At 45.6% G+C, this 13925-nt stretch overlaps 1 protein-coding gene across 10 annotated transcripts in view; it reads right to left on the reverse strand.

Annotated features, from left to right (window-relative positions):
- The window catches only part of ACTN1 (actinin alpha 1), a gene marked incomplete at its 3' end in the record, with an annotated part of 90933 nt that overhangs the window by 39454 nt on the left and 37554 nt on the right, over positions 1-13925 (reverse strand). For all 10 annotated transcript variants that reach the window (XM_082001016.1, XM_082001015.1, XM_082001012.1 and 7 more), the window contains exons 2-3: positions 6732-6846; positions 1374-1493 (exon numbers count right to left, since the gene is read on the reverse strand). In XM_082001016.1, coding sequence (XP_081857142.1) covers positions 1374-1493; positions 6732-6846 — 235 coding nt within the window. The remainder of the gene's footprint in view (positions 1-1373; positions 1494-6731; positions 6847-13925) is intronic.

Here is a 13925-nt window from a genome sequence, read left to right on the forward strand (position 1 = left end):
ACTGAAGAAAAGTTTTGCATGCTGAATAGCAATATCATTGAGCCATTCACCTCTTGTATTTTGCTCTTAAATACCAAATGCGGTGAAGAAGCATCTGCAATGTCCCTGGACACTAGTTTCAAATTGTTCCAAAAGTCTCCATAAAGTTAAAGCAGTACGTTGAGGTAAAGGCCTCGGTAAGGCAAAGGTAAGCACCTGCAGTGGCTGAGGTATTCTGCCTATCTGACACAGACCAAGTGAACCATAGGATGGGCACATGTCTTGGAGATGTCCCCAAGAGCATGCCTGAAAGGCCAAAACTGGGGACAGCATGCCAACACTGCTCTGACCTTGTGGGCTAAGAACAGGCAGGGCTCAGCCCTGCAGCCCCACGACTCTCCCAGAGGAGGAATGCTCATCCAGAACTGCATCATGGGCTCATTTCCTGGCTCTGTCATGAGTTTCCCTGGAGAAACCATGTATTTCCATCTGTAAGATGGAGATAATAAACCTCCCTCATTTTCCGTGGTCACTAAATACAAACCTAGAAATACCACAGAAGCAGAGTGTCTCCACAACAACAGTGGCAACATGAGGCATAGGCAGGACTCATACACAGGTCCAGAGCAGAGGAAAAAAGTGTGATGAAAACACAACATGGATAAGATAAAAAGTTGTTAAGGCTTATAAAAGAACAAACTATCTTACTAACCTGTAAGCCCTCCTAGGTCTTGGGTGACATTTCTGCAAAACACTCATTATCTTTGCTAAAAGGACAAAAATCCTACACAACTCCCTGCTGTCTGCATGACCCGCAAGTTCGTCTTGAGGCCATCCCTGGTGCTGCCCACAATGGTATCTACATGATACACAGGCTTCCAGACAGAGCACCCAGCTTTCTGGGGTGCACAACAAGAAGCTTGGAAGCCCTCAAAACTGCAGCCTCTGGAGTCCTTGACCTGTGCTGGGGACTACACTTGGCTTTGATCCATGGGATGTCCTACAGCAATAGGGGATTTTTCCCAGCAGGTCTGCAACAAGCTAAATACAAGCAGCTGCTATGCTTCAATTGAGACTTTTCATCATCTGAGAAAGAAACATGCTAAGTAATTTGATTCTGCCACCGCTCAATTTTTTCCTTAACTCATAAGAACCACGAGAAAAGGGAGGACCTGACCAATAAGCCCAAGTGGGAACCAGGTTTGGCAGCTTGGCGTGAAGGTAGGATTTAAATCCAGAGTAAAGGCCTAACATATCCCCTTTTTTCCTCCATGGCTTATTCTGCAAGGACATGGTAGCGCTATGGAGGCACAAAGGGAAATGACATGCAGCCATGAGAGAAAGGCAACGGCTAAGCACAGCTTGGGATCAGGCAAATCATCTGGTGTCTTTACCTTCTGCTCCAATAGACACTAGTTTGACTCCTTTGCTGGCAATGAAATCCAAGGCCTTGTTCACGTTGGATATTTTGTGCACTCGCATTTTGCCTCTTTCAGGCTTAGCCAAACGTTCACCTAATAAGAAAAGCCGAAAAAAAAAAGTATTAGAAAATAATTCTGAACCCACCCACAGTAGTAGGTGTTTCCCCATGCCGATGGCTCCTGCTGCTCAGCCAGGCAGAAGGTAGACCTCCCTGCATCCTTTCTTGACAGTGAATGCAGGACAGCCACACTCACTGTTAAGTACACCCAGAAAGAATCAGACAGAAAAGTATCTTTTTGTTGCATCCCAGATAATTTAATGGAGAAACTGTCAGCACCAAGTCCTTTCCACAGTAGGTTTGTATCAGAGGTGAAAAGGTCCTTCAAAACCGCACTGCGCTAGGCAGTGGAACTAACCTCCGTACCATTAACCACAGATAAGGATGCCTGGAAATGGCACAAACTTCCCTCCTGATGAAGACAGGTGAGGAGCTTCCCTCCAGCATTTACAACACCCAATTTACAAAGCAAATCTCTCCTTACTGGAACTTCCTACTGTCAAACATGAGGGTGATCTTGTATCTTGTCTCTTCTTTTCCTCAGCCAGGATACAGACCTCCTACCTTTCTAGTCTATGCACTGAACGGCCACAACTGCCTGTATCAGGAAATAAAATCACTTCTTTGGCAAGTGGCTTTATAACTGCAAAGACTGTCATCTCAACTCCTTTCCATTACATGTTTGATGTATTTCTTACTCTATGCAATGGTCTCTTTACACAGTGGTATGCATTTTTAATGTTTATAATGAGGCAGAGAAAGGGAAGCAGCCTAGCTCCGAGGTAAGAGCAGGTAAAACTCTCATAGAAATGAGTCTTAGGGCAAGCGCCAGCTCCTGCCTGGAACAAAGCTGGAAGATGTGGAAAAGCACTTTCTTGCCCTTATTTATTCGAAAGAGTTGCATTAAATGCAGTGATGCCCTTCTTGATAGGCTGCCTGTAACTATGCTCTCAGCCTACGTTTACTAACACTAACTCAACACACAGAGTAAGCAAATTAAAGCTTGGACAGATAAGCGGACTTTTCAAAGGAACCTCTGCTAGAAATATAATTAGACAGGACATCAAAATCCACCTGTACATTACATACACCACCAAAAAATGAGCAGAACATCCGCTTTCGGAGCATAAGCTCCAGAATACAAAAAAAGATACACAATACAAGCAGGTTTTGCACTTGAAAAAAAAGTTACGGGATAATTAAAAAGAGATCAAATGGGCAAGTCTAGGCAAGTAATTACTCACCTGACCTATTCCGTTCCAAAAGTCTCCTGCTGTATCTTGAACCTGAATATTTAAGTCAATGCAAGCTGACTCAAAACCATTATTTGAGGCTTAAGGGTGAGAAAGAAAAGTACTTTTTAAAGAACTCTTTTTTTGTACTAAAACTGGATGGCTTGTTTCCCAACAAAGGAGCTAGGAAAAGCTAAAAGGGAGAAAAAGAGATTCTCTCCATAGCCATGCCTTACAAAGAAAAAAAGTCTGGAAATGAAAATCCTTTAAAAGTGTTTCAGTGATTACTGTAGGCTGGTGTCATTAGCTCTCAAGCTTAAGGATAAAACCAGATTCACTTTCAAAATGAAACACTGATGTCTGACAATTTAAGTAAAAAGATGTATTTATGGTACTACCTCCATCCTAGGATTAAAAAAATCTCTTTTGCTTTAATGAAGCCTAAGTACACGTCATGGTATGTTGCTTTCTTTTTCCATTTGGATAATGCTAGTCATTCTAAATAAAAGTGGAGGCATTTTTGTGACAGTTTCACAATGACATTTTTACATGTAGTTTCACAATAGACTTAAGCAGACTTATGCTGCCAAATGTCAAGAAATGGGTTGAGCCAGTTAAATAATAAACATTTTTTTCAGCTGATGTGACTGTAAACGAGCTTTGCAAAAATTAAAATAAAGACAAGAGATTAGGTTTCAGCTGAAACAGCAAGCCGATCCAATTCACCTTGTGGCCGCATGTGCATTGCCAACACAAGGGAGAGCTTCTCAACTGCTCTCCCTGCAGCTGGGGAAGAGCAGGATTCTCCCCTCTGACAGCAATGCGATCCTCGAGCAGTTGATGGTGATTGCAAAACTGCAGTCTCCCTTTCTCAAATACCACGTTATAGGATATTTGGTTTAGAGTATTTTGGGGGAACTTAAAAAGTCCCAAAACCAGATCTTAGACTTTATTACAAATCTAGATCTCTAGAGAAAAGCTTCATCTGGTTCCATGCCATAGGTTATTAATGATGTAGACTGTTAAAAGGGAAGCCTGCTAGAAATATGTTCTACTTGCAGCTATTTGCATCATTGCTTTATTTCTCAGCACTTCTCCCAGCTGAAACAATGAAAACTGTCTACTCGCTTCCATTCTCTGATTCGCATGTACTAGCCTGAGGCTGTACTTCAAAAGCCAAACAATGCAAGGAAGTGTTGGCATAGAAGTTGTTTACAGCAAATTTTTTTATAAAAATTTCAATTAGCCATTCCTTCTGTTTGGATGGGAAAAAAAAGTGCCTTATAACTTTTAAAATAAAGTAGTAAACATGAGCTTAGCCTTTTGCAGTCTTGTAGTAGTATTTTTAAAATGGCTTTGTCAGGGGAAGGAAATATATGTGGTGAAAAATAAAAGTGTATCTTTTGGGGCAATCTCTAGGGGGGGCCCAACTGTTACTTCCCATCACAGAGGCCAACAGGAGAGGACTTGCAATGAGGGAGTCTCAGGACTGTCCGTGGAGCTTCCCACACCACAGAGCGGCTGGGGGACCAAAGGGCTCTGGCTGAGCTGGAAGAGGACCTGTCAGCAGCACAGCTCACCACCAGAAGGTACCAGGACGAGTAAAACTGAGGCACTCTCCTCTTGCAGAACATCATTGCTTCCCATACTTTGGCAAGTTGCATCAGATGGGAAAACTGCCTCCTACCTGCCCTAACTGACCGGCAGTGATGTGTGCTCAAGGACACGTGGGAGGGTCTGACCTGAAACAGGTCTCCCACAGCCCCAGCAGCAGAGTCCTTCTCCTACCCTAGGGTATCCAGCAGCTTCCCTGATGCAGGCTCCATCCTTCCTCCCACTGCAGCGGGGGCAGAGGGAGGTAGCACTCCCTCACTCCCACACACCCCGGCCGGGCAGCCAGGCGGAGGAGGCACTCAGCTCCACACAGCTCTTGGCCAGCCCAGCCCAGCGTTCTCACAGCTGAAGGCTCTTATGGCCATCACCCCCTGGGTTAGAGGAAAGATCAGCCTGCCACAGAGCAACCCTGCCCATGCCAAATTCCCATCAGCAGCTCTGCAGTCCCCCAAAATACGGGAAGAGGAAGGTGCGGAGTGAGCCAAGAGCTGAAAGGAAAGGCCAGAAGCTGGAACTGGAGGGCTAAGAGCCATCTGGAGACACACCCTTTTGGCAGGTGGGAACTGTGGCAGGAACACAGAGGCAAGCCCCTGCCAACCAGCAGGAGACTCCTTACCCCCACGTAGCTCCTGGGCTGGGCTGCTGCTTCCCCAACAATGGGACAAAAGGGCTACTAGTGGGGCCAGCAGGAGGAAGAAGGCTCTGTAAGAGCAGCGGGGCTCACAACTGGAAATGGAGCCGCCAATAATGGGAATGAAATAGGAAAAAACAAACTGTGCTAAATTTCTCCTCTTTTGCCACTGTACCTAGGAAAACTGTACTTCTATCTTCTGCTGGCTCTAAGGAAAGGATGCTCGGTCCTTAGTGTGTGAAGGACCATGGTCTCTGGTGGGATGCAGCCCACAGCTGCTCCCCATGCCTTTGCCCACCGGTCATCCAGTGGCAGGCTGCAGGCACAGAGTCACTCTGCAGTGGATGGAGAAATGCCACCACCAGCGTGCTTGGAAGCCATTAGCTCTTCCCAAACTGAGGGGGGTCCAGCAGGCCCTGCCAGTGGGCTCCCAAAGGGACAATAGGAGAGAAAGAGTGGGAGATAAGGCAAGGAAATTAAGCAGTGTGAGATATGAGACCCCCGCCCTGCTTTAGCACCAAGCCTCATCCACCCTCCCCTGTCCATGCTTCTCTCCCCTATCTTTCAGTTCAGCTATTAGAAACTAAGCCATCAAGGCCCATCTGCCCCAGCTTCCAGGCTGCAGCCCCTCCTCTGCAAGGGAACATAAATACAGAAAATAAACTAACAGGACTTTGCTACCTTGTTTCTTACACGCACTGCAGAAGCAATGTGCGTGCTGCAAAGCTCTGATAATGTTTTGAACTCTGATCCCTCCAAACCACCAGTATGGGCAAAAACCCTGAGGTTTTATCCTACATTCATAAATCCTAAAAAACACACGTACTGACAGCATCTTTGCAGGAGCTGGCAAAGGGGAAGGAAAGGAGGTGCATGGGGAAGGCAGTCTGAGGGCTTCTACCACAGCAACTTTATTGGAAAATGTATCAAGAAGGTCTGGAGTGCAAGTCACTGGGTTGCTATTACTGGCTCAAAAGCCATCAAAAGGAAGTCTCCGAGTGTACAACCCCAGTTTCATACATACAGTCTTATCCCCCCTCTATGCCTCCCACAATACTTTACTAAGGTATTTATTTCATCAGCACATCAGTGGGGATTATCGCTTATATGAAAAAATCCCTGGGAGGTATTTGTCAAGTAGAGGGACATTTGTGATAGGGAGTGAAAACAAATCTGACCTAACTTGTTCATGCCACTGTTTTTATTTCAGACTGGGTTTTCTGGGATTTTGCTTTTCTTTGGGATTTTTTTTTCCCTGAAGGCTTGAGCACTGAGCTCAGATTGAAATTAGAATGGAAAAACTTCAGTCACAGCTGAAACTGAACGACACAGAAGATTTACTGGTTTGACTCCTCTCTTCCAATAACTTCTACCCTATTCCCACTGTCATGTGGCTTTGGTATGATTTGCCAGTGCAGCATTCCCACACTCTTCCCAGAGCTGCTTTGTCAGCCCTGCCAAACAGTAAGAGCCATTGCCTGAGCCTTCACAGGAGGCTGTGCATTCCTGATGGGCAGAGGAAAGCAGAGAGGCAGGAGCAGGAATGCAACGGGCAGCCTGCACAGGCCATGAGGCTTGAAGTACATTCCAAAAGCACATTAATGGTGACTGATGGAGACAAGATATTCGTTAGGGAGAAATTTGTTCTGAATCAGAAAGCAGCTGTTCTTATATTCCAGCAAAATCTGCAGCATTATAGACCTTGCTGTCCCTATTTTTGCAAGAAAGGAAGAGGACAGGTTTCAGTATGGAGATGCTGAGGACACTTGAGAGCACCACACAGAACCTCTCTCACCTGAAATGACTTCCAGAAGTAACATGAGTTTAAGACCATCCCTGAAATCTTCCTCTATGTTCTCAATCTGTGTCCCAGCCTTCCGGAGGTGAGAATTACACCATGCTGTAAATGTCTAAAACGTAGGAAAGAAAGAAAGAAAAAAAAAAGTCAGTAATCTTCCCAGAAGCCAAACAACAGTTCAGAACCAAAGCAGTGCTGCTAGGTACCATGACACAGATTCAAATGCTGTTAGATTATCATTTTTTCACCTGCTGTCCTTGTGGAGCATAAGCATTAGTACCTAAATATCAAAAGATATGTTCCCACGACAGAGGGAGTCTGAGAGAGACAGTCACTTCATGGCTCCAGCATGTCTGATTTTCTGGAGAGGCCCCTACATTTTGTGTTTGGTTTAGAATACCTTGAAACTGATTTTAAGGCATGCTAAGTGCTTAGGTTGCTAGGGACTCCAGTGGTGTTAGATGACACATCTTAACATAATACGGAGGAGAACAGAAAACAGCATTCCAGATCTTCTCATCTCTAGACAGGTGCTTGAGAGAAAAAGGACCATTCTTCTCTGGCCAACTACCTCTGGTCTACTCCATCCCCAGCAAACACAGCAGCCCTTAGACAGACACTGAGGGACAGTGTGCCAAGCTCCTCAGCCACACAAACCACATCCCAGTAGTGTCTGTCCTGCTGCCTCTGTTCTCACCGACTCGCTGCTAAGCAGACCTCCCTCCCCCCTCATATGGAGGAGTAAATGCTTTCTGAATAACAATGCTATCACCTGTATCAGCAGAGGTGCAGGTCCTAGAATGGATAAAAGTAAGCATTGCTTAGTGACAATACTGTCTAGCACAGTCTCAAACTCCCACTATTTGAGAGCCTCTGGCAGAAGGATCATTGCAGGCACCTCAATGATAGAAATCACAGCCACGCTGTAATTAGTGATATTATGCACCACCACTGGAGTTTGAAGTGTGGGAAGGACTGAGGTCCAAACTACAGCACAGCCAGCAGCATTCAGGATAAACAAAACTCTTTCTGGAAATGCCTTTTGACCTCAAGTGGTCAGGGTAAGAGGATCTCTCATATGAGAGAAATGAATTTCACCACAATGATGACAAGACACATTTTCTGTGGTTGCAATCTGTCAGCCCATGTCCTGAACATAGGCATGTGGGGAAGAGACCATCTCATCTAAGAGATGTGATAGTAGGGATTATCTCCAAAGAGCACCATGTGAACGGGTCTGAAAGACCATTTGATGGTCAAAACACAAGAAGCAAATATAAAACACCTCAATGTGGCATAGTCTTAAATAGGTAAATCAAAGACCCCAACCTGGAGATGCAGAAGCTGTTTGACGCAAAAGTACTGTTCAAAGAGTAAACGGTAGCAACTAGTCCTTTTAAGGTAGACAAGTTTGTCCAAGTGCTAGTGAATGTGTTTCACAGTGTTTGAACAGAACACGAAGTAAACCCTTTCCTTTGTACAAACTGATAACCCCTCAATCACTCTTTAAATAGAAGGCTGAGGTTACTCAAAAAATGACTGGCCCCAAAAGCTCAGTGCTACCACAAGGAAAGGAGATCTTTCTTCCCTCCCCCTCCCAGATGTGCTGCCAGAGCCAATTCAACTCACTGACCCAGCGAACAACTGTTTACTTTCTTTGGTAAGGCTAGTCTTCTGCTCAGTTAGTGCATGGAGGCAGTTCAGCAGAGTCTAACAAGCCTCTGCAAGAGAAAATTGGGCATATACGGGCCAAGCAGGAGGGTGGAGTGGACCACAGCAGTCGTGCCATCTTGGGCCATTGGGGAACCGCAGCAGAGACACAGCATGCCATAACTTTAGAAATACTTCACCACTGCATGGGCAGGGTTTCAAAAGAATGATTACCCCAAATGGTAAAGAGCATCAGGGCTTGTTCTTATTTGTCTGGAAGCTGGGCTTCCTCTACTAACCTGCTTGCATTTGTGCTTACACAACTACAAATAGCGTAGCAGAATCTCTCCTTGGAAAAATCATTGCTCAACAGCTGCCGAGTTTCCTACTGCTGTGCTCTGGCCTTGCTCTCTGCCGGGGCTGTGGGATGGAGCAGGATAAGAGTGCAGCTGTAAATACTTTCATGGCAACGGCCCTTTGGACAGATGCATATATTGTGAAAGTCTGGGATCTCTTTTTTCAAGATGGCCTGGTTTCCTTCCAGATTTGGAAGCTTTGAAAAAGGAATAAGTCATTAAGCACCTTTTATTGCTTTTTATTGTTATTCCCCTGAGAAATAAAAGTGGAGGTTTTTTTCACATAAGAGTGGTTTTATTTGAAAATGGGCCCTGTATCCTGAAGTACATCCTTTTGGCACCACTTTCTTCATTCCACTGCCTGCACTGTATTATGTGAGAAGAGGTTCATTTATTTGTCTCCCTTTTGCAGCCAGGGTCCTTCACTCCTCCAGAGGGGCAAATGAGATGCTTTCAAATGCTACATCATCATCACGAATCAAAGCATGAGAGCAACTATGTCAGGAAGGTTGTGGATGCCCATGAACCTCCTTCTCATATTTGGAAAGCAGACAAAGCAAGATACCTAGAGCTAGTGACTGGCCTTGGGTCACATTACAAAATCCATGTTGAATTGAGGAGGAAGCCTGAGATCTAATGCACAGGCCACGAGGCTACACTTTTATTTCTTGTACGACTTCTCTGAAGCCATTTCAGTTTTGCTTTCCATCAGCCCAGTGCAGATCAGAAAGTTCAGCTTAAAGTCATGAATAATCCCGGTACAACTCAACTGGGCACATCTTTGCATGTTTTGAGGATGGAAGAGGGCGACCAGCTCGATGTCTCTAACAAACGCAGGTGAAATTAAAAGCAAATGACAAATCTTCTAAACTTTACATTATTATAAAGCCTGGCAGGATACCAGATCAGTGAGAGTATTTTTACTGCTGCAAGAGTCACCTAGGGCTTGGTGGAAAAGTAAGTCTCAGAGCCAGCACTCCAACGTCTCTGCTAGAGGCATCTCCACCACATGACAGCCTCAGACATGCTGAAGTGAGATGGCTCTGCAAAATGTTGCCATTAGCCATCAGTGGCAGAGCTGACACCTCAGCTCCTCAAGGACACAGACCTTGAAAGGTTAATAGACAGAGCACACACAGTCCCCACTAGACAACTCCCAGATGTGCAGACATTTTCTCAAGGCCCCCTTCAGGTCCTACATGAACTCCAATAAGCATAGTACCGTATGCAGCACAACAGCATATGGGAACAGCAACAACCAGCAGCCCAGCGTGGATGCATTAGGCCATCTTATAAGAAAGCAAGATTATGAATGCTTTTAATAATTGTGGTGGGATTCACAAACTATATTCTTCATGGACCAACCTAGAGCGATATCCATCAAAACATAATAATCAGAAAACAGCTTTGTGTTGCATTTGCTGCATATATTGCATACGAGTAAAATATCTTCTTACTTCAGAGTAGTAAATTGGAAGATTTGACAGACAGATAGGAGAAGGCTGGAGGTCAGAAAAGTCGAGGGGAGCAAGAGAAGGGAGAGATTAAATTTTTGCTGTCTGCTGGGTCTTGCAATCCTGGCAGTCTTGTTTGGAGACATTTTTACTGACTCTGCTTCGTGCATCTGCACAGGATCCTTTTTGTTATTCTCGGAAACCTACTGAAACCACCCACTCGCCCCATTCACCTTCTGGGCAACGCAGCCGCTCCTCCCCACACCCTGAGTCACAGCGAGCGGTGGCAATCATCTCGGGGTGGCCACTAAGCCTGGCTGTGCTGCCTGTCACCAGCAAACAAGCTTTTGAAAGCGGAAAGGGCTGCTCATCAGTCAGCCATCTTCCTGGCACAGGCCCAGCCCCGTGAGCAGCCGGACAAAAAACCAACACTCAACACAAGAACAAAACAAACCACCTGTGTTTGCTGGGGTGAGGTGAGGCGCGCCCCAGTGCGGAGGGCAGAAATGCACTGCCAGGTGGGAAGCACCGTCTCCTCAGTCGTGAGCTCAAACCACTGCTCTGAGGCAGCAGATGTCCTTCCTTGCTGCCTGCAGACGCAGAAGTCTGGAGATTACTCTCCCGCTTACCTCTAACTCCCTGTCCCAAAGATGGGGAAACAAATACTCCGTTAGTCTTGAGGCTTATGGAAATTTCAGAGCTGGAAAACTACTTACTGTTAAATAATAGCACAAAAACATACCATCAGCTGGATTTTCTTCATACAAATCGCACACTATAAATTTGCTATGGTAACTGCACAAGAGGTGCAAACAGAGCTGTGTTTCTTGGCCCTTGGATCTTTCCATACATCGTACTCTTAACTTCATTTTTGGACACAAGAGATCGCCAGGACCCCCCTGCAGGTCTGCCTCTTGTTCAGTGTTCACAATGGAGGACGTCCGATGACGGAGTGCATGTGCGTTTGCGTGTACATGCGTGCGTTTCCCATCATTGTTCTCTGCGCCCCCCTCTCCCACCTAGCTATGATTTGTAGCTTCCTTTTTTTACACCCCAGCCTCATCAACAAGCTCCCTGACACCAAGATCAGCTCTTGCTATTTGTGTGCTAGGTGCTGTACGAACAATAGGACCTTCATATTCTACCACAATATAACCTATGAGATAATAAAAAGGATAATGAATGTTACTAAATGCAAGCAAATATGATTCACTGTTCTGCTGCCTCAGCATATGAGGCAGGTCTACTGCTGGGGTAACGTCTACATGCCTACCTGCATACCTATTTTAACAGGCATGCACACCCTTTTTCTGACAAGACATGGAAAGTCCTTGCTTCTTCAGAGTTCAGCGTATTAACCCTTTCCCAGGCATGAGTTAACTAAAAACAACAGCCTGGTGATTGCTGGAGGTCCTGCAGCCAAAGCTCTAATGATACCACCTTCAGCTAGCTCCTTCCAGGTATCTCCCAGTCCTGCCAACTGCAAGCCTACGTTTGGTTCTCCCTGTATTACACATGCATGCACACATGCACTTTCTGGTGGTATTTGCACTTCCCAAACTTTTGCTTTTGCTCCTGAAAGCCAATCACTGTTCCTCTTCACACTGTCCTTTCCAAATTCAGTACCTTTCTGGTACCGAAGTGACTCAGGCAACGATCCTGAAACCTGGCAAAGCAGGACAGTAAGTCAACACTTCTAAGTTTAGAGAATGCTTCTGCTTGAAAAGCAGCAGTGCCACGACACCACTGAAAGCAGATCTAGAGAGCTCTTTGCTGCAAGAAAACAGTCGTAAGGCACTTCAGCCGCTGAGCAATTTTACGAATGTAAATGTTGAAGCTACCACAACCACATAAATGACAGATTAAAAAAAATAAATGGGCAGTTTTATCTCTTTGTGACATTCCAGCTTTATCTGACCTTTCCAGATGCTCTTTACTTCTCTCTTTGCTAAATTACTCTTCCATGCAGCCCTGCTTTCCATGGATGAGTGTAAACTTTCTGACACAGCCAAGAGACTGCCATATTTGTGTAACAGCCCCAGAGATGCTGTAACTGAGCCAGAGCAGTGCTGCTTCACTCCTCTCTGACAGGAGAAAGGTCTGGCTTAAGCAACCAAAGAAAGAATTCACTGGAGCACTGCCTTGCCAGAATACCACCACCGTGCTCAAAGGGAAGCAGTGTTCATGGCCACCAAGGCACCATCCTTCCTTGTATTTATGCTGGAGGATGAATTTTAAGCAAGTATTTCAACACAGCTCTGCTGTTGAGATGTGTCCACAAAGGTCTGGCTCCTGTTAAGAAGCGGATGGAGCTGCTAGCACACAACTCTCAGCCTAGTAGCACAGTATTATGTTGTCTGCACATATGCTCTGCAAAGTGAGGTCTTGAACAGTCTGAAAGCTATGGGTGCTAGCCCAAGCTTTCTTTTAGCGTTGTAGGGGAAATGACAGGAAGACTCCCCTTCCAATCATCAGAAAAGAAAGCAGGATATTCAAACAATACATCATGCACAGCTGGAAAACAAAATCAATTTACCCAGCTGCAAGTGCTGCTCTCTGCTAGTTGTGCGTTCAGAGGAGTGCACCTGGGCTTCTGGACTGCACAGCCAGGCTGCATCCCCTGCCTGGCCTGAGAGCAAACGCTCCACGGCGCCTGCTTACTACAGTGCCATACATTACAGGACACCTTAGACAGACCTGCTAATTCTTGCAACCAATTCTACAGCCGATTCCACGCTGCAAGGAGTTTTATTTAAATGAAATTATCTGGAACAATGACTGAGGCACTCACCTACTAATGACTAATAGTTTATTAAGAGCAGGCAGAAAACTGATGCGCACATTGCTTTTTTAAGGAATAGAATTACTAATAAAGTAGTTCTAGCTGCCCCAAAATGGGATCCTTTCCACGCTGGTAGTCTGGGAGCTGAATATATTGTATCAAGTAAGGAGGATGCTAACCCACAGCCACCACAAATCTCTCTCTCTTGCTCCTTGAACAGACAGACTAAGCCATCATTAGCTTATTAATCAAAAGTTTTTGGACTGAAAGGCTGGGCAGGCCATGAAACAAATCTCAACCATCCAGTCCAAGTTTCCCTGCACTCAGCACTAGCTCATTACCAGCATTAACCCCCAAGGTCTCATGTGATTTTCCCCTTCCTGATGCTATTGCTCTCCGACAGTTTCTGTGACACCCCCTTCTCCAAATCCTCTTTTCACACCTTAAAGCACCTGGAAGAACTGCTGGGGTCTTGTGGGTGGCTACTTGTCACCAGGCCTAGGTGGTTGCTTGTCACCCTCCCCACACTCAGCATAGACTCAAAAGACAGGCCTGATTGCAGCTTCTTTCCCTGCCCAAGGCTGTGGTATAAGCTGACAAGGAGGTGCTCAGTTAATTAGGGAGTAATTACAAAGTAATCCTGGATCCTGTCAACACCTTGGCACAAGAAAGGCCATGGCTGGACAAGGCAGATCACACCAACAACCCTAGTGACAAAAGCTGGGCGTTGAAAGGGCCCTTCATGAACTACAACAGTGATCAGATAAGCCAAAACACAGTGTCCTGGCCCACTGAATAGTTTCTGTGCCCACGGGCTGCTAGTGACAGAAGCTTTACACACATATATATTGGTGGTTTTCAGCTGCGATAGAGGAAGTGCAGCCCTACAAGCCCTCACTTCTGTATACTACACCTTCTTGTTTACTCCTTGATGTACTTGGATGCCTGC

This window comes from Phaethon aethereus, assembly GCF_964289735.1.
Source record: "Phaethon aethereus genome assembly, chromosome: 5".
NCBI classification, from domain to species: domain Eukaryota; kingdom Metazoa; phylum Chordata; class Aves; order Phaethontiformes; family Phaethontidae; genus Phaethon; species Phaethon aethereus.